Source organism: Schistocerca piceifrons, chromosome X (assembly GCF_021461385.2).
Source record: "Schistocerca piceifrons isolate TAMUIC-IGC-003096 chromosome X, iqSchPice1.1, whole genome shotgun sequence".
In the NCBI taxonomy this organism is placed as follows: domain Eukaryota; kingdom Metazoa; phylum Arthropoda; class Insecta; order Orthoptera; family Acrididae; genus Schistocerca; species Schistocerca piceifrons.
This window is the reverse complement of record NC_060149.1, coordinates 615,894,041-615,915,646: the sequence shown is the minus strand read 5'-3', so window position 1 is coordinate 615,915,646 and position 21,606 is coordinate 615,894,041. Positions and strand designations below refer to the sequence as shown.

The window sequence follows — 21,606 nt, the reverse complement described above, 5'->3', positions numbered from 1 at the left end:
TTTTCATTACACATACATTGACTTAACAATAATACAGGACAACAGCTTTACCAGCGAATTGAACTTGGGAAGCACTGGTCACCCACCTAGTCCAACTAATCTGCGGTGGTGTGAACAGTTGCAGTAAATATGTAAAGAGAGATGAGTAGAGAACAATATAGCCTTGAATGTCATTTAGTTTTAACAGAAAGAAATAATGGTAAAACTCAGGCGGTACGCATCCTAGATGACCTGAAGGAAAACGTGCTGATGATCTTAACTAACGTAGTACTGTAATTAAAAATGAGATTAATGTAAATTCCAGACTTTCACAAGGATAATTTTTCTACATGAGCTATGTGTGGCATAAAAGCAGACAGCTGGAATTTCACCATTTAGTTAAATATTGAAGCCACTGAAGGTATTACAGTCAGTCGTCTGGTAATCTCTGAACTACTTTCATATCGGACTCCGAGGAAAGTGGTACATTTCAGTATTGCTATGCTGGTAATGAGACAATCAACAACAGAATCCCAAGCCACCAAAATGTCCACATTTCCTCCTCCTTCTCTTTTATGACATGCCGTTGTGCATTTCACTATTGTTCGGCAGTGACATGTCACAAAGCTTTATTCATTAGTTCCAGTAGGTTTGGCTGGTTAAATGTCTTGTTATTTCTCATGACAGGTCCCTTAACTTGGCTCCAGATCAATTCTATTGGGTTCAGATAGCAGTGGTATGGTGGCAACTGTAAAAATGTAGCATTTGTACAGTGTGCTCGACACCATGAAAATTGTTTTCCGTGTTTCTATGATGCTTATCACTTTGGCTCGTGTGAGACCATATCTGTCCTATGAAACAGTGGGCATATTCAAGCAAAGAGTATTTGATTTTTCATTTTTCTCCAAAAATTTTAATTGTGTAATGTTTTCTTAACTTCAAAATCTGTGACAATTTTTTATAATATATTGATAATTCAGAATCTGTATTTGGAATGAAAACCAGAATTCTGCTTGTGAGATGTAATTAGAAACCAGAAGATGTGCATTTTCCTTGAAAAAATTATGGTTAAGTATGAGTTAATTACCACATACTGATTAATTTCATATTTAAATGATTTAGGTATTCAAATGCAACAGAAAAAATTGTTGATCACAACAGCTTTTGAACCACCATCCAGCAGCCCACTCAGTTATCGAACAATGACACTACCAATTACACCAAGATTACAATTAAAATTTTGTCTCTTATATTTATTCTAGCGTGTTTCTCAACAAACATCAAAGCTCAATTTTCTCTGTAATGTTGTGGAAAACATTAAGAACAACTTGTTTCTAGCCATTAACAGTGTTTGGCGTGCATTTCGCTATGAAGCAGGAAGCAGTGTCCTCTATTTTCGCGATGCATATGGACAGTGAGACAATCGGACCACAAGCAGCACTTAACAGAGACTGTGACTGTACACTATTTTTGAAATAAAAATTACATTGCTAAAGTATGATTAAGGAAAACATTGATGGCTGTTAATATATCAGAATGTCTTAAAGTTTCATTTACAGTGACACACTAATATAATATCTAATACATAAGTTGGATCTACTTCCAAGAGCGGAAGAACACCAGTGTACGAGAGCTACATCTGCTGACCAATCATCACGTTTGTGTTTATTTACATCAGGTTTATTCTTATGATGAAGGGAGTATAGCTCGACGCAAACTTCAGGACATCACAACAAACCAAATTTGGTTTGACGATATTTAAAGAAGGCCCTTATTTTCTTTGCCATGTGGGTATTCTTATGAATGCTTAGTGCACACTCAGTCTGTGTTTATGACAGTTTGTTTTTGAATGAATTATATTTGTCGTCAACTCTGTAATAATATCTGTATGGTTGTGACATTACAGAATAAAGGCATACAAAGTGAGGCATCTAAGACAAGCCACCCCAGGTGTGCCCAGAATGAAAAAATATGTTGAGTTGTGGTTTTTGCCAAGTTATAGTGGACAACGGCAAATCTTCCAGATTTCCACAAGTAATTTTTATAGTTTACAGTCTCTGAATTATGACACCAACTTTGTGTTTTTCTGGTGGGACTGTGTACTTTTTTCTGTGGCAAGTGAAAGAAGCTCCTAAGAGAATTCAGTGAAATAACATGTATTGGAATTGATCAAATAGTATCAGGATAACAGTCCTGCAAACCAATCGCGTGCCATCAGGAGGTGATGTTCCACAGATGTCTGCCCCACTGTACAAAATGTGAGCAAGCACGTAACTCGAGTACGGTTCCTGTGTTTACCAACACAGCTGGCATATCAAGGACTGAAAATATTGACTTTGAGCATTGTTATACGCTGTAAAATCATTCCAGAGAAACAATACTGCTTGTTGACTTTCATGTGGAGTTAATGGCAGCACAGGCCCATGTTACAAGGCAGTTCATGCTTTTGGGAGTCATCGGTGTTTCCTAATAGATCTCATGTTTTAATTTTCATCTCAGATGAAAGTAGAAATGTTACATTTGATGAGTGTGCAAATCATTTTGCATTCCTTGAATAATCATTCCTATTCTCTCCAAAGGTTCTCATAAGGGTGTATGTCATGACATGTGCTGAATGGGAGGGACATCCATCATGTTGGTGCCACACTGATTGCCCTAAGTCCAGTGGGCTGTCTTCCAATAACTATGGCAGCAGCATGTCTTAGGAACCCAAAATACTTGAGTGTATTTAGATTCCCATCAATAAAACAGAGACTGATAATGCATGCTTTGAAAAAATGCACCAAAAGTTGCATCATTTGCTTTTTGTGTGACTTGCTAAAATGCTAGTTACATTACTTTCATCAGTTGCTCTTCTTTCTCATTACCATATTTTATCCTCCACACTTCCAGTTACTAGAACTTTTGTTATAATGTTTGCAAAGACAGATCGTGAGTGCTTGGTGTGATCTTGATACTCTTCAGCATACAATCACACTGCTGTTCTAATAGTTTGGTGACATTTACCATAGATGATATTTATTTTTCCGACTGCCATATACATTGTGAATGTATTAGTAACTTTATGGGCAAGTTATCAGATTGGTACAATAATGGAACACAGACTGTTGGGCTTCAAGCACACATGTAAATGCTAGAACCATACCTGAGTTACGTGTTCTCGGGACAGTGGTTTGCAGCACTGTTATTTTGATACTATTTGATCAAGTCCCATACGTGTTACGTCATTGAAGTTCTCTTACAAGCTTCTCTCAAATTCCACAGAAAAAAGTATATAGTTTCATTTGAAAAATCAATGTTGATGTAATTCAGTGACTATAAATGATAAAAATTAGTTGCAAACATCAGGAAATTTGCCCTGTTGTCTGTTATAACTTGGCAAAAACTGCTTGATATGTTTATTCATTTTGTATATATATGAGAGTGGCCTGTCTCAGCTGCCTCACACTCTATATTCACTAGAATAAATTAAAAATATAGGTAGAAAATCACTGAGTGCAGAAAAAGAAACATTGGATACATTTAATCTCCATTAATAATCACCAAAATTCAAGTGTTTATACAAAAACAACATAAGAAAAGTATCACTACTTTGTAGAGCTGTGTATAGAAACAATAAAATAACTGCTTATAGTAAGAAAGTTCTGGCAGAATACGAATAATGTAGGAGTAAAGGAGACCACTCACATAATAGCAGTGGCATTAAGCTGATGATGATAGGCACACATGAAAGAGAGAGAAATCTTGTTAGCTTTCAGAATAAATTGTTTGATGAACTTGAGTACAAATACATACCTAAAACACATCCATCACAGGTCTGAGTAAGCTGCTTCCCCCACCACATAAAACCAGCTCATGACTACTGCACATGCTGATGTCAGAAATCGTGCCACATCTCACTGACTACAATCCTCTGATGATTTTTATGTGAGATTTTACTAGCATCCAATCATCAATATGGCACACAGTTGAGTTAATTAATTTGTCAGGTGTTAAAAGTGGGTAAAAATAATTGAGTTTTAGTGCTAATTTCAGTCTTTTTTGGCATTTTTTGATTAGATTAGATTAGATTAGATTAGATTAGATTAGATTAGATTAATACTAGTTCCATGGATCATGAATACGATATTTCGTAATGATGTGGAACGAGTCGAATTTTCCAATACATGACATAATTAGGTTAATTTAACAACATACTTAAGTTAATATAACTACTTTTTTTTGTGTTTTTTATTTTTATTTTTTTTATTTTTTTAATATTTTTTTTCTTAATTTATATCTAAAAATTCCTCTATGGAGTAGAAGGAGTTCTCATTCAGAAATTCTTTTAATTTCTTCTTAAATACTTGTTGGTTATCTGCCAGACTTTTGATACTATTTGGTAAGTGACCAAAGACTTTAGTGCCAGTATAATTCACCCCTTTCTGTGCCAAAGTTAGATTTAATCTTGAATAGTGAAGATCGTCCTTTCTCCTAGTATTGTAGTTATGCACACTGCTATTACTTTTGAATTGGGTTTGGTTGTTAGTAACAAATTTCATAAGAGAGTATATATACTGAGAAGCTACTGTGAATATCCCTAGATCCTTAAATAAATGTCTGCAGGATGATCTTGGGTGGACTCCAGCTATTATTCTGATTACACGCTTCTGTGCAATAAATACTTTATTCCTCAGTGATGAATTACCCCAAAATATGATGCCATATGAAAGCAATGAGTGAAAATATGCGTAGTAAGCTAATTTACTAAGATGTTTATCACCAAAATTTGCAATGACCCTTATTGCATAAGTAGCTGAACTCAAACGTTTCAGCAGATCATCAATGTGTTTCTTCCAATTTAATCTCTCATCAATGGACATACCTAAAAATTTGGAATATTCTACCTTAGCTATATGCTTCTGATTAAGGTCTATATTTATTAATGGCGTCATACCATTCACTGTACGGAACTGTATGTACTGTGTCTTATCAAAATTCAGTGAGAGTCCGTTTACAAGGAACCACTTAGTAATTTTCTGAAAGACAGAATTGACAATTTCATCAGTTAATTCTTGTTTCTCAGGTGTGATTACTATACTTGTATCATCAGCAAAGAGAACTAACTTTGCCTCTTCATGAATATAGAATGGCAAGTCATTAATATATAATAAGAACAACAAAGGACCCAAGACTGACCCTTGTGGAACCCCATTCTTGATAGTTCCCCAGTTTGAGGAATATGCTGATCTTTGCATGTTATGAGAACTACTTATTTCAACTTTCTGCACTCTTCCAGTTAGGTACGAATTAAACCATTTGTGCACTGTCCCACTCATGCCACAATACTTGAGCTTGTCTAGCAGAATTTCATGATTTACACAATCAAAAGCCTTTGAGAGATCACAAAAAATCCCAATGGGAGGTGTTCGATTATTCAGATCATTCAAAATTTGACTGGCGAAAGCATATATGGCATTTTCTGTTGAAAAACCTTTCTGGAAACCAAACTGACATTTTGTTAGTACTTCATTTTTACAGATATGTGAAGCTACTCTTGAATACATTACTTTCTCAAAAATTTTGGATAAAGCTGTTAGAAGGGAAATTGGACGGTAATTGTTGACATCAGATCTATCCCCCTTTTTATGCAAAGGTATAACAATAGCATATTTCAGTCTATCAGGGAAAATGCCCTGTTCCAGAGAGCTATTACACAGGTGGCTGAGAATCTTACTTATCTGTTGAGAACAAGCTTTTAGTATTTTGCTGGAAATGCCATCAATTCCATGTGAGTTTTTGCTTTTAAGCAAGTTTATTATTTTCCTAATTTCAGAGGGAGAAGTGGGTGAGATTTCAATTGTATCAAATTGCATAGGTATGGCCTCTTCCATTAACAGCCTAGCATCTTCTAATGAACACCTGGATCCTACTATATCCACAACATTTAGAAAATGATTATTAAAAATATTTTCAACTTCTGACTTTTTGTTCGTAAAGTTTTCATTCAATTTGATGGTAATACTGTCTTCCTCTGCTCTTGGTTGACCTGTTTCTCTTTTAATAATATTCCAAATTGTTTTAATTTTATTATCAGAGTTGCTGATTTCAGACATGATACACACACTCCTGGATTTTTTAATAACTTTTCTTAATATAACACGGTAGTTTTTATAATTTTTGATAGTTTCTGGGTCACTACTCTTTCTTGCTGTCAGATACATTTCCCTTTTCCGGTTACAAGATATTTTTATACCCTTGGTAAGCCATGGTTTGTTACAAGGTTTCTTACGAGTATATTTAACTATTTTCTTGGGGAAGCAGTTTTCAAATGCATTTACAAAAATGTCATGAAATAAATTATATTTTAAATTGGCATCAGGTTCACGGTACACCTCATCCCAGTCTAACTGCTGTAGGCTTTCCCTGAAATTTGCAATTGTTAAATCATTGACTGAACGTACTACTTTGGAGGACTGTTTAGTATTGTTGAATGGAGCTATGTCATATATTGTAACCAGCTGTGCACCATGATCAGAAAGACCATTCTCAACAGGCTGAGCATTTATCTGGTTAAACTTATCTTGGTCTATAAAGAAGTTATCTATCAGTGAGCTGCTATCCTTTACCACCCGAGTAGGAAAATCAATAACGGGTGTCAAATTGAAAGAACCAAGTAATACTTCAAGGTCATTTTTCCTATTACTCTCTTTCAGAGAATCTACATTGAAGTCCCCACAAATAATGTTTGCCAGTTTTGATGTTACTTGTTACCAGTTTTGTGCTGTTTTTGATCAATACCAGAATTATTTTTGGCCAGTTCAAGAGTTAGTTTTTGCTAATTTTGGTGTTATTTTCTGTCAACTTATTTTACAAGTATGTTCTTTATTTTTGTCTTATGTTGAAAATGAAAATATACCTGTCAGTTGAATTATATTTGCTAACACCACACATTACATTTATTTTTGTTATTGGTAAACAATGAAACATTTGTGTTAAACCTGTTAAATCTAATCAATTAATCATCCAACTGCCACTAATCTTCTTGTTTTCCTGTATTAAATTGTGCACTGGTTTTATTTGATAATTAGAATAGCTATAAGGATTATATCAAAGGAGTGTAACAAGAAAACCAAAGCCTGAATGTAGAAGTAATTATTTATTGACATTTAATATTTGTAATGTGGGAAATGTGACAGTTGTGTTCGTTTTAAACCCTAGAGAAACTCCTTTATAATTTTTCTGAGTAAGTTATATTCTGAAGCAAGGCTCCATACACAAGCCCACATTGCAGTCTTTGCTCCATGTTCTTATTTCTGTATTTTTCTCCCATCAGCATTTCTTTGATAACAACATACAGCACACCTTCTTTGAGATTTCCTGGTATGCGTACTTACTGGTTTCGTTTGCCAGGATACAAATCAAAATGTTGTCAAAAAATTTATTTTCAAATGGCGCAGTATTTGTATCTAAATTTGTTGTTACTTTCAGGCTTCAGATAAAAGGGCAACCTGGAGGGGTTTGAGGAAAATTACTCACGTCAGTTTCATTCCATTCGTGAAAACTTGCAATTCTAACATCTCTCTCTGATTGTTCATTGCTGTCACTGAAGTTTTCCTCAGAGCTGCTGTTGGCACTTCCCAAATTTGTAGAGTCTTCACTGAATTTATTGTATTCAGTATAATCACCCTCATCACCAGAATATCTAGCTTGTTTTGACATATTGTGAGAATATAGTCTCACTGTCAACGTCGCTGCTGCACAGCTAAATACAAATTGTTACACTCTCTCCCATTGTTGAGGAGATTCCACATCTGTTGAGTGATAACTTAAGAAATAATTTCAACACAACTGCATTATTGTATTGTCATTAATGGTTTCAGACAATCACATCGATTTTTAAGTGACATCCAGTGGTTGAAAATAACAACATTCATTATACAGTATGAAGTAATATAATACATCTGATTCAACTTGCAGTGCAAACATGTTTCTTCTAATAAGATGGCTAATTGTAGTTTAGTGGAAAAACATGATTACAGATTTTTTGTGCTGTTTAGACATAAATTTCATAATATTACCATAAATTGTTAGCAACATTTTGTTTCTCAACATTTTGTTGCTTACAAGTGTATGACAGGTTCAAATGGCTCTGAGCACTATGGGACTCAACTGCTGAGGTCATTAGTCCCCTAGAACTTAGAACTAGTTAAACCTAACTAACCTAAGGACATTACAAACATCCATGCCCGAGGCAGGATTCGAACCTGCGACCGTAGCGGTCTTGCGGTTCCAGACTGCAGCGCCTTTAACCGCACGGCCACTTCGGCCGGCTATGACATCTGGTGTATCTTATGGTGCAGTCAGATATGTCATAACTTGTCCATTTCTGTTGACTGTGACACTTGAGAACGTGTAAAATCTGACTCCTTATGTTCCAGAGAAATAGAAAAAGATTCAGCAGGAGAATAGTAATTTCCGGCTTCCAAATAGCCCAGAAATTATACCCAGCACGATAGCAGCATGCCCTGCAGAATCATACAGAAAGTGCTGAACACGCACATGTGTGTCAGCCTGGCTAGATGGTTAAAGAAACCATTACTCTCCTACCAAACACTGTGAAAGTTTCCTAAAGGAAAATTCTCGTGAGTTCCTAGTTCTCTTCCAACAAAAGCCACCATATTAACACTTCACTAAAGTGTAAAAAGAGGAACATGGAAGCCACACTACATTCACTAAAGTTGCACACATTTGACAGTCTCTACATTTTCTGCTGGTATTGAACGTTGCTTTTCCACTCTAAATTCTGACAGGATTTTTATCCCTTCAGAATACTTACACTACAGACAGATATCATACCAGGTATACATTACTCTTTCCTTGCCATATCATAAAGAGAGTTCATCATTGTCATCCGAAGGTTGAAACAAGAACGTAGAGTTGTGAAGACAGACTACCATAGTTATTGTCCCCATTTTTTGAGCAGCACAGAAGAAATACTGTGTAAATTTTCATACAAAATTTGTAAATTTCGTATGAAATAAGAAGTTTATGTCCCTCCTGCCTTCTATTTTACTTGTATTAATCATTTATTTGAATTGCAGCAAGTTTTGTGTCCCTGTTATTTTTTATTTTGCATGTCTTCTTAGAGCTTTGCTGTTGTTGTTTTTTTGTTAAATATAAATACAGTATTTTGTGTTACTTCCTTCTATACATAATTGTGATATACATGTAACAAGTGCACTTTGTTTTACAGCAACCCGCTTCACAGGCTGAAACTCCGACTGGCCATTCAGGAGATGGTTTCTCTGACAAGTCCATCAGCACCAAAGACATCACGTACCACATTAGCATTTGGAGATATGAATCATGAATGGGTGGGAAATGCATGGTTACCTTCCCTGGGCCTGCCACAATATCGCACAACCTTCATGGAATGTCTAGTGGATGCTCGTATGCTCGATCATCTTAATAAAAAAGACTTACGTGGACAGTTGAAGATGGTGGACAGTTTCCACAGGTAAGCAGAAACGGCCAAAAATTTTTTTTTTGACTGAATATAAAATGTTCACCAACTGAATTGCATAAAAAATGTGTTACTGGTGAAGCACAGACTCACCGTCCTTTTATGTGATTTCCTCCATTCAGTCAAATTTAAATTTATGTCTTCCCTATTTCAGTCTTGCACCATTTAGAAACATCTGATATGGTTAGCTATTCATAACAGATTGGGTTCTTCTTATGACTGGGTTAATTACAACAGAACACACACACACACACACACACACACACACACACACACACACACACACACACACACAACAACCATGATTAAAAATGCCAAGGGATTAAACATAAATTTCCTAAACAAAAAACTTCATATAATTGTATAGATGAAAAATCTACTCATCAAGTGGTGGCGGAAAAACACACACATAAAGGTTAAAGGAATGAGCAAGCTTTTGGAGCCAGTGGCTCCTTCTTCTGGCAGAAGGTCACTTAGTGAGTAGATTTTTCTGCCTATCCAATTATATAATATTTTCAAAATTTGACTATTTTCATTGATATAAATGGAAAAGTGGTTGACAATATGAACATTTTTGAGGAATAACTGGAAAAAACTAGAAGTAGATAGTGTGGAGATGGTTTTTTTAGTCTTAAGTTGGAGCAGTCATAATAAAGCGAACTTTGTGACTAATATAGAAAATATCACAGGTCTGTGTTTTGCTGATAGAAAAATATACAGATGTAGAATGTGAAAATATATAAATCAGAGAACACAAAATATACCTTATGGTTCTTTTAAATAAAAAATCCCTTATTCTTACAGACGATAGTATTGAGTTAACTGAATCTTCCATTGGTTCTTGGTAGCCAACAGTACAATAAATGGAAAGCACTAGTTTGCTTTGGTTCTACAGTATTACTTTTATTGTGTTAGCCAATTTTCGGCTTACAAGGCCATCTTCAGACATTTACTGACTATTGTCACCAAAGAAGTTACAATGTTTGTTAACAACATTGGAAAAGAAGTTACATATGAGAAACATACAGTAAATAGTATCTTTGATAGAGTGGTGGTAATGCAATGTGAAAAGTAAATAGTTGAGTGGTAAATAAATATAAAGGGAGTAAACAGGAAAGAACTTTAACACAAAACTGGAACAGCAAGCCTAAATAACAGTTTATATTAATAAAAATACCAATAAAATAAAATAAAATTAGTACTTGATAAGGCTACTTCAGGAAGTATAAAACATGGAGAGTGATGCAGTAGATGTAAAAGATGAAGAATGACACACAAAACAATTAAAAGATCGAATAATCACTGTAACTACAGAATATATGAGGAACTTAAGCAACATCCATAAAATAAACAGAAATGGATAAATGCAGGAAAATGGAGGAGTGTCACGGAACTCACAGTAAATTTCATCTTTGAGAATGTGGTGGTATTGTATTTTAAATAAAAACGTTGAACAATATACAAATATAAAAGGAACAAACAAGAAAAACATTAACCCTATACTCAAAACTGTGCCTATCTAACATTTTTCATTCAATAAATGAACCAAGTAAAATAAAAACAGTATTGGTCAAAACTAAAAGAAAATGCTAATAAACATATATCTGCAAACAAATATCTTTTTACTATGGGCCAATTTACTTACATTAGAATGTTTAATACTCACTGGCATAGATTGTCCTGTTAAATGTCGTTGCTCATTTCTAATTGATTGTGTACTTTTATCCACTGGCTATGATACTACTGTCTGTCACGGTAGCTACAAATGTGTCTTAGGTCATCCATTTGTTATATACATATTCAGGTTATACTGGTCACAGAGCAGTCTCGGTGATTCCATATAGTATGAATAACATTAACATTAAATTTCAGTCCTGTTTTTTTGACATGGAAATGGTAGACATGGTAATGATTCCAGAAATTTATAGGCACAATATTATTAACTGCAACAACAAGAAATTATGATAGATCTTATAAAATTCGCATGCTCGATCTACATTTATGTAGGCAGAAGATTATCCTGAAACAAGTGTGTGAAGAACTGCAGCTGCAGAAGTCAGAAGTCATGTTCTTGTGTGATGAAGTCTGCGTGAGCAGTTACTTTATATATAATGTCACACTCAAGTTCAATCCCAAAGGAGGGTTGTCAGTGAAACTACAACACTTAGCCATGAAAACATATTTATTATGAACACCAGTGTCTGAACAAAGCAGAACTGAATGCCTAGATGTGAAGTGCAGCTATTTATACTAACATCAAATGTCCCAGAACGCTGGTATTTATACAAACGTCAAATATCCCAGAATGTACAAACATGACAAACATAAGAAATTACAAAATCATTCCACAAATGATAAATACTAAATAACAAATAGTTGATAATGGTGTTGTCCTTAGCACATCTTGCAGTGACACTAACCACTACCCCACACTGCGTGCAGCACAGCTTATGGCATTTCTCCCTCCCTTGGAGAAACAGTAGTGACCAGCTGTTTCAGAAGTTCTCATTTAAGTGAACTACAACACCATGGATATGGATGTTGTCAGTGGTCCTCTGTATAGTAGCACTGGCAGATCCTCACATTTTGGTTGTGTTACCTCATACTCTTCACTACATATGATGGAAATTGGAGGTAGCCCCTCCCATCAAAGCTTTGTGATCTTTGAGGGCATCTTCAGTTTCCTTGAATGAGAACCCCCATCTCGATTTGTGTCCCAAAACTGTGATAGGCTCGGTATGTAGGATATGGATGATGTCTCTATGCTTTTTTTTTCTTGATGAAGGGCCAGAATCCCTGACTTTGTATGTGACATTGTATACGTGGCAAAGATTAAGTTACGGCCTAAAGTAACACATAATAACTTTTCCAATTGTCCTACTTTCCGTTCAGGTGAAAAAATCCATACCAAGCCTCCCAGGCTGGATCTTATTGACCAGTGCATGGCATAATAGTGTTCTCAGTCTTTCTCCTGGTATTCATGGTCTGTATGTGAGCCAGCTTCTTTGGTCCTGGTGATGGGGTGTTTCACTTAGTCATCCTGAGTATCATCCAGCTGAAAAAGAATCAGTGTATAGGTTAGCGTTTTGACCTTGTGGCTATGGAGCCTGTGAAGCCTTGTGCATTGTGCTTCACTTTGTTATATGTGAATGTCACGATGGCCAGTATTGTATTCCAGTCTCTCTGTTCAGTATCAAAGTACATCAAAAGCATATCAGCCAACACCATACTAAAGCATTCTGTGAGGCCATTCATGTGTGGGAGACGGGCAGTTGTCATCTTGTTTATGATGTTGCAGTGTGAAATTACTTCTAATACTGCTCTTGACTGGAAAACTTTTCTGTGATCAGAGACCATCACATAGGGCACTCAGTGTTTCAGAATAACCTCTTCTACAAGGAACTTTCTAATTTCCAGAGCTTCAGGAGTCGACACAGCTTTGATGGCAGCATAACGGATGTGGTAGCCAGAAAGGACTATTATCCACTGATTCCTATTTGTTGACTTTGGGAACCTCCCCAAGAGTTAAATCCAGTTCATTGGCATGACATAGCTGCAGGAGGAATTTGTACCAAATGCCCTGAAGGCAACTGCGGCATGTGCCTCTGTTTCTGGCACTCCTTACACTGATTCACATACTGTCTAATGGGTTGGTAGAGATCTGGCCAGTGATACCTGTGTCTAGCTCTGTCTAGAATCTCTACAAATCCCATGTGATCAGCTGTTGAAGCTTCATCGCAATACTTTGGGATAGCTGGCCATAGCTGAGCTGGGATGATGAGCAAGATTTCCGCTTCACGCGATCTTACTTCCCCTCCATTAATTAACTTGAATTCTCATTTGGTCAGTTCCGCATCCTTTAAGACTTTTGTGGTTTTTAGAAGTGCTGGATATACCCTCTGTTCACCAGCATTGTCATTTAGTTTAGCTATGACTAAGATTTCATGAAAGCTGGTGTGTTCTGCCAAAGGATTCCTTGAAAGGCAGTGGACATCTTTGTATCTGAGTGTGCATTTGTATACCACTGTGACACTGTACTCGTGAAGCCTCAGTGCACATCTTGCTTGTCAAGGCACCTTCAGGCTAGCAGCCAGTGTAGTGAAAGGTGGCCTGTCACACTGATAAATGGTTCACCAAATAAATGCAGCCAGAACTCATTGATGGCCCAAACAGCTCCAAGGCTCTCTTTCTCAGTTGTAGAGTAATTCATCTTGGAGAGTGCTCTTGGGCAGTACTCTGGAAGCATAAACACCTTCCTGAATTTGCACTAGAACTGCATCTATACCATAACTGCTAGCATCAGTGTGAAGTTCTGCCTTGGTAGTATTGCCATACAATGCTAGGCTTTCCGTTGGTCTTTTGTTCTGCTAGTAATAGATGTGATAACATTTTTATGCTGAATAAAGTGCACCACACTGCAACAATTTATTTTTGATCTCTTCATATTTATTTACACACAGGAGCTTTAATATTTGAAGCAGGTTAGTGAATTATACCAGTTAGAACCATAGCAACAAGTTCACTTCTGGTAGGCTAACATGTTACTTTATATGGCTATACTGAATATTACATGGTGTGTACATTTTCTCTCTTGGGCACTAACTAAATAACTGCACATTCTATAGTGTGTCACAGACTGGAACAACCGGATAGTTACAATTTGACTATTGGGTGCTGACTGACTACATAGTATTAATTTAATGACGGCTAAAACCTAACTAACTGATTACGTGGTGACTACATGCTGTTGACTTAATGAATGCCGAGTACCAATGGACTGAGGCTTCATGTACAAAGCTTAAATATTATAGATACATGTAATATCAGAAACTGCTTTTATTGAAATACAGTCTTACTATATGTTAGGTAGTAATTTAAAAACCAAGAATTTCTGAGAAAGTGAAATTTTGTAATTTGAATAATTAACAAAATCACAAGTTATTTTAATGAAAGTGGCCATTTTTGGAACCAGAAAAATCAGGGCTGCAGAACTATGGTACTGAATTGTGTAAATAACAACAGTTTAAGATTGGAACTTTCTAGAACAAAAAAAATTTGAATATAAATAACTTTTGAAATACGAGGTTTTTGGAAAAGGTAAAATGTTTGTTGAAAAGGGGAGAATTAGAACTTTCAAATAAGAACTATTAATTTAGAAACAGCTATTTTCTCATAGAGCCAATGGCCTTGCCACAGTGGTAACACTGGTTCCCGTCAGATCACCGAAGTTAGGCGCTGTCAGGCTGGGCTAGCACTTGGATGGGTGACCATAACCGGGAGAGCAGTGTGCTGACCACATGTCCCTCCATACCCGCATCCAGTGACGCCTGTGGGCCGAGGATGGCATGGTGGCCAGTCACTACTGTTGGACCTTCCAAGGCGTGTTCAGATGGAATGAAGTTTAGTTTAGTTTGGTTTTTATTTTCTCATAGAAGACTTCAGCATCACCTGGTTTGCCTGTAGCATACATCTTGAATATTCCTTTAAAGAAAATGTTTCCGTAGAAACCAAATATACTGTTATCTTCACTAGTCTGAACACTATTCCATAAATAATAAATTTTAATGAAATACTGAATTGGTAAGAAATTATCTGTTTTGTGTTACTATCATGTATTTACAGGAAAGATCTGGTAGAATGTAAATACTTCAGGAGTAAAGGAGACCAGAAAAAAAATGCTGGTTTTCAGAGCAATCCTTTCATGAGGTAGAGTGCACAGGTGCATTCGCACATGCCCAAACACGTGCATGTCCCTCTCCTCACACCATGTCCTTAGATGGTGCCAGCTGGACGCACACTGCCACTGCTACTTTTCAGCAAGTGGACTACGTTGGAGATGGGGGCTGTTTTGGGTGAGGTGGGTAGAGGGGGGTTGGGGGGGGGGGGGATGAGTGGCTAGTGGCTCAGAAGCAGCCAGTTTGCTAACCAGGAATGTGGGAGGGATGGGTGACAGGTGCACAGGTTAGGCATGTGGGCATAGTGGTTTGAGCCAGAGTAGAATGGCGCACGATGAAGGTGACGTGGTGGAGATGTGAATTGAGAGGGGTGATAGGACAGAGGAATGGGAAGCTGCTGGGTGGAGGGTGTGGGGCTAGTGGGTTACTGGAGCTTGAGATCAGGACAGTTACAAGAGCAAAGGATGTGTTGCAAGGATAACTCCCACCCGTGTAGTTTAGAGAAACAGGTGGTGAAGGGAAGGATACAGATGGCCTGGGTTGTGAAGCAGCCATTGAAATTGAGCATTTTATGCTCAGCTGCATCTAGTGCCACTGGGCAGTCAACTTTGTTATTGACAACAGTTTGGTGGTGGCCATTCATGCTGGTGGACAGCTCATTGGCAGGCATACTGACATAAAAAGCTGTGTATTGTTTGGAGCAGAGTTGGTATATGACATGGCTGCTTTTACAGCTAGCCTTTCCTCTGGTGGGGTAGGATAAGCCTGTGACAAGAATGGAGTAAGAAGTGCTGGGTGGGTGCATTTCAACAGGTCTAGCACCGGGGTCTTCCACAGGGATATGATATCTGTGGCAATGGGTTGGGAGTGGGAGTGGCATAGGGTTGGACTAGGATGTTGTGTAGGTTGGGTGGCTGGCAGAACACCATTTTGGAGGGGCTGTGAGGGATCTGGGAAGGCCATCCCTCATTTCAAGGCATTGTAATAAAAAAAAGTGCTGGTGAAGGAAAAGGTTCAGTTGTTAGTTCGGGGTGATATTGGATGATGATGAGGGGGAGGGACACTACTTTGTAGCTGTTTCTTGGGTGTGGTTGGTTGGAGGATTGGGGGTGTGTGAGAATATGGCATGAGAAATCTGTTTATGGACATATATTTGGGGGGGGGGGGGGGGGGTGTAGCACCTATCTGTGAAAGCCTTCGTGAGATCTTCAGCATACTGGGTAAGGGAGTGCTCATCACTGCAAGTATGTCATCCACTGTTGGTGGCCACCCATTGGAGACCAGGCCACCTCTGAAAGCAGGTGTAATTTGCTCAGTTTCAATGACTGCTTCACAGCTCAGGCCATCTGGATCCTTCCCTCACCACCAGCTTCTCTAAACTAAGTGGGCAGGAGTTTATCCTTACAACATGTCCTTCGCTCCTGTAACTGTCCTGGTCTCAACCTCTAGTATCCCACACCCTCCACCCCACAGTTTTCCCTTGCTCTGTTGTACCACACCCTCCCAATTCATGTCTCTGCATCACATTCAGTGTGCACAGTTCCCCACTGGCACTGACGCCCATCCATCACAAGCCTAGCCCGTAAACCCGTGCCCCCTCCCCCACCCCCACCTTCCTCCTGCATTCCTAACCAACAAGCTTGCTGCCTCCCGTTTATCTGCTAGCCACCCACCCCCATCCCATCTCCCTGCCTCCTACCTCTGTCTCCCTCTACCCATCCTATCTGATACAACCCCAACGCTGTCCTGCCAAAATGGAATGGCATTGTGTCTTCAGCCAGTGCTGTAAAGAGACAGTGTGTGTGTGTGTGTGTGTGTGTGTGTGTGTGTGTGTGTGTGTGTACTCTAGCTTGGAAAAGGATTACTCTGAGGGCTAGCAAGTTTTCTTTCTTTTTTTGTGTTTGCCTGTAAATGGCTCAATGCTTCTGCTTTTCAGTGAATGGTCTCCTTTACTCCTGAAGTATCTGTATTGTATATTTACTGTTAACAAGAATATGTCAGAAACAAAACAAAATAAAATTATGTCAGGAGTAGTGTAAGGAAATATAGGATAGTCCCAACTTGCTTTGTTACAAACTGTTGTTCACCCCCTGATGCTAGATTAATATTGACTTCACTACAGAAGCATTTACTAAAAATAAACGAGCCAATTACATGTATAACAGTGGAGACCTGTTTATGAAAGACCTTTGTACTTCTCGTACAGCTAGCAGTATTTTTTAAATCCTTGAAGCTAGAGAATTTGATATTTGTATGAGGAGTGACTAATAGAAATGCTTTGTTGTCTAGTGAATTTTTAGGGATTACCTGTTTTATGCTAAAAAGATATTGGACAGACAGTGAAAGGCATTTTTTAGGTAAAACATGCATTTAATTTTTGTTTAGACTCTGTTTCATTTTCCAGTGAGCAGATTCAGTGACTGAAATGTGATTATGAAAATTTTCCAAAATACCCATCCATGGCTATCACAGCTATTGAATAGGATTGAAAACAGTTTGCAGCCACAAATTCATAAAAATGTGGGCATAGGTGGAAGTCAGAGGGTGCTGAATCTTAGCGATAGGGTGAACATTTCTGTTGGAGAGATGCTTCGTCTTTTTGAAAGATTCTTGTTGTAATTATTATTATTATTATTATTATTATTATTATTATTGTTATTTTCAGTCCAGGTCTTTTCTCACAATTTTTTTCCTCAAGTTGGTGAGATGTTGTGTGCAATAGTCACCTGATTTATTGAATATTTGCATGGAAGCCAATAAAAATAACACCTTTTACTTTAAAGAAAATGTTACTGATTAACTTCTCTGATAGATGAAGTCAAATGCACATTTTTTCATTCAGGGTCACTAAATTTCATTGACTTCTGTTTTAATTTTGGGTGTGAAGTGGTATGAAGAGTAGACACAGGACAAATTGAGATTTGGGTCACTCCTGGAAGCATGCTTGGATAGCCGAACTAATTAAGGCAACTGCTCACCACAGGCGGGAAATCTGGGTTCGAGCCTTTTCAAGCACAAATTTTCATTCATCCTGAAATATTCTGCAGCTGTTGCAGAACCATAGCATTCAAAGATTGCAGTGCTTGTCTTACACACAATTTTTTCATAATTAACTCTTTGTGTGGAATAGACCAGATGGTTATAACTAAACTGATGATGTTTGAGTGCTGCAGTGCATGCTGTATATATCAGGATGGGAAAAGTTTCCTGTTTTGACATCTTTATGCTGTTTGTTGCTTGACAACACATGTTGATTCTGTTTGTGAAGTGACAGTTGGTGTAAAGCATTAAGAAGGTTGAAGTTTTCCATACAAAACACAATGACTATTTAGAAGAAAGACTTTGCACTGCTGATAAAGTTTTTTTTATTAGAATGGCAGCAATAGCAGTGCTGCATTGCCAGAATTTCGCTGACAGAAACAACTGTGACGAGGCCTTATGTCAGTAAATGGGGTAAAGAAATGATCAAGAAATTTGAAGAAGCAGGTGAATTAGGTGGTGCAGCAGGGAGAGGAAGGCAGCCCATTTCCATGGCAGTTGTTGACGAAGTTGCTGTAACTGAAGCCAACCACACATCACATGCGTCATATTCTACAGCCAGTGCTCAAACTGCGTAATGGGAATTGTCTCTCTCCTGATAAACAGTTGTGGTGCATTTTACACTGGTATATTACCAGATTCAGAGTATGTACCAAACAGCGCCCCAAGATAGGAAACAATGCTGAACTTTGCCCTTCATTGTTTTGCACAATTGGATATGTATGACTTGTGCCAGGGAATAGTCTTTGGTCAGATGAATCTCATTTTATTCTTCACAGTGCTGTGAATGCACAGAACTTTTGCACATGTGGTTCTACTCTGCCACATGTTGTACAGGAACATCCACCTCACTCACCATATGAGACTGTGTGGTGGTGTTTCACCAACTCCTTCATTTTCAGTCCATTTTTCTTCATGGAGATGATACCTCACAGGCCCGTTGGTTGTATGAGGTGTGTTCAAAAAGAACCGAACATTTCCTGTATCAGCTTTGTTGCTTATTGTACAACATTTTAAGCAGTACCCTTTCAAAATAGTTTACTCTACTGGCAATACCGTTTCCGTTGTTTCTTCCAGTTTCGGAATACCTCCTGGAATGCATTTTGTGGGATGGTGGACAGGTTTCTCATTTCATTGTCCTGTATCTTCTATATGGTTTGGAAACATTGTCCTTTCAACGTGTTTTTCAATTTGGGAAACAGGAAAAAGTCTGCTGGGGCTAGGTCCAGAGAATACAGTGGATGGGACACAATGGGAATGTGGTGTTGTGCTAGATAGCTGCAGGCAATGAGTAACACATGAGCTGGTACACTATGGTGATGCAACCTCCAACTCTGATTTTCCCACAATTCAGGCCTCTTCATGCACACAGCATCCCTCATCTGCACTAGGATTTCCTGGTAGACTTCTTTGTTTACAATCTGACCATGTGGCACAGATTCATGATGGATAATGCCTTTGTAGTCAAAAAACACAACCATCACCTTCATCTTCGATCGACTCATGCATGCTTTTTATGGATGAGGTGGCCCTTTGCCGACCCACTGTGACAACTCCATCTTCGTTTCAGCATCATAGCTGTATACCCACGTCTCTTCACCTGTTATGATGTTCATATGGCCGGCCATTGTGGCTGAGCGGTTCTAGGCTCTTCAGTCTGGAACCGCGCGACCGCTACGGTCGCAGGTTCAAATCCTGCCTTGGGCATGGATGTGTGTGATGTCTTTAGGTTAGTTCGGTTTGAGTAATTGTAAGTTCTAGGGGACTGATGACCTCAGATGTTAATTCCCATAGTGCTCAGAGCCATTTGAACCATTTTTGATGTTCATATGAAAGTTTTCATTGTCATTATCAGTGGCAAGCAGTTCTTCACACGTTTCACACAGGTCTGTTTCTGATCTTCAGTCAACAAACGTGGTACGAATTTTGCGCTGATATGATGCATCTCAAGTTTTTCACTCAGAATTTGATGGCATGTTGCTATACTGATGCCCACATTGTCAACAACTTCCCAAACAGTTAAACAAAGATTTCTGAGAATCATAGAATGAACGCTATCTGCATGGCCATCATCTGTTGATGTGGAAGGATGTCCAGACTTGGAATCATCACAGACAGACATTCTGCCCTATTGAAAATGTTTAAACCACTTGTAGCACTGTGTGCAACTTGTACAGTCCTCCCTGTATGCTAGGCTAAGCATTTGAAATGTCTCTGTGAAAGTTTAAACAAGTTTGTAGCAGAATTTCACACACCATGTTTTTCTTCAAGCTCCTTCATTGCACTTAATCCGATGATCAGGCTGTACACATGCTTACTTCAGCCACTGTGGTTCGCATGCTAATTGTTCCAGTGACCCAAGGCAAGTGGCAGTATGTTGTCTAAACCTGCTGTTAGGTGTGGTCTCTAGCCGCAGTGCTCTTTCTGTGCTGGTTGGCGCACCATTTCAAAAGTTTGGTTTCTTTTTGAGCACTCCTCGTACAGTGATATCTGCACATTATAAGGACGTTCTTGTGCAACAGATGATTCCAGCTTTGCAAGAATGCAACTGTATCATTATTTTCATGCAAGATGAGGTGAAACCACATGTTGCTTGCCAGGTGAAAGGTCTGTTTCGAGAAATCTTCAGTGATGACCCCATCTTCTCCAGGCAATTTCAAGATGTATGGCCTTCTACATTTAACCCGATCTAAATTCATGTGTCTTTTGGTTGTGGAAATATCTGAAAGATTGTGTCTGTCAGGGATGCATCTGGGCTCTTCCTAATCTGAGCGATAGCATGCAATGACGTATCTCTTTGATCACCCCGGATATGCTGTGAGCAACTGTCAACTATGCCATTATGAATGCACATGTTGCTGATTGGAAAACCATCCTGACACATATTGTAACTTCCTTTATATAACTTTATATCCTAATAAATGTGCCAGAACCGCCATTATCATGTGTTTGATCATTCCTCCCCTTTTCTTGCATCCATACCACATTCTGACTACTTGAGGTGGAAAGTGGAACTATTATGTTTTTCCAGCATACTGTCCAAGAGTACCAATTAATGAACATACCTTTGATGTTTCAGCATTGTGTACTGTATACAATTCGCACTGCAGCACTCTGAACATCTTCAGTTTAATTATAACCACATGGTACCATACTCTTTCTTTTGTTTTGCCTGTGGCATCACTCCTTCATACACATGTAGCTGCTGATCATCCAAACCTAAAATTTGCAATTTATAATGTTTTAATCTGTGGTTGCAGTTTTGGGACATTCCTTACATGGATCGTCTTAAAGAGAACTGTAAGATTTTCAGTCAACCAGGTATTAACTGTTGTAAACCTTCAGGAACTTTGAATTTTTGTCAACAATATTTTGTCCAAAACAGAGAATTTTACAGTGGCATGAAAT

The 21,606-nt window shown here is 38.1% G+C and overlaps 1 protein-coding gene across 1 annotated transcript in view; it reads left to right on the top strand.

Moving 5' to 3' along the window:
* Positions 1-21,606, top strand: part of LOC124722553 (liprin-alpha-1) — a 410,311-nt gene that overhangs the window by 356,583 nt on the left and 32,122 nt on the right. The window contains exon 22 of the mRNA XM_047247695.1: positions 9,215-9,478. Within this exon, the coding sequence (XP_047103651.1) occupies positions 9,215-9,478 (264 nt within the window). The remainder of the gene's footprint in view (positions 1-9,214; positions 9,479-21,606) is intronic.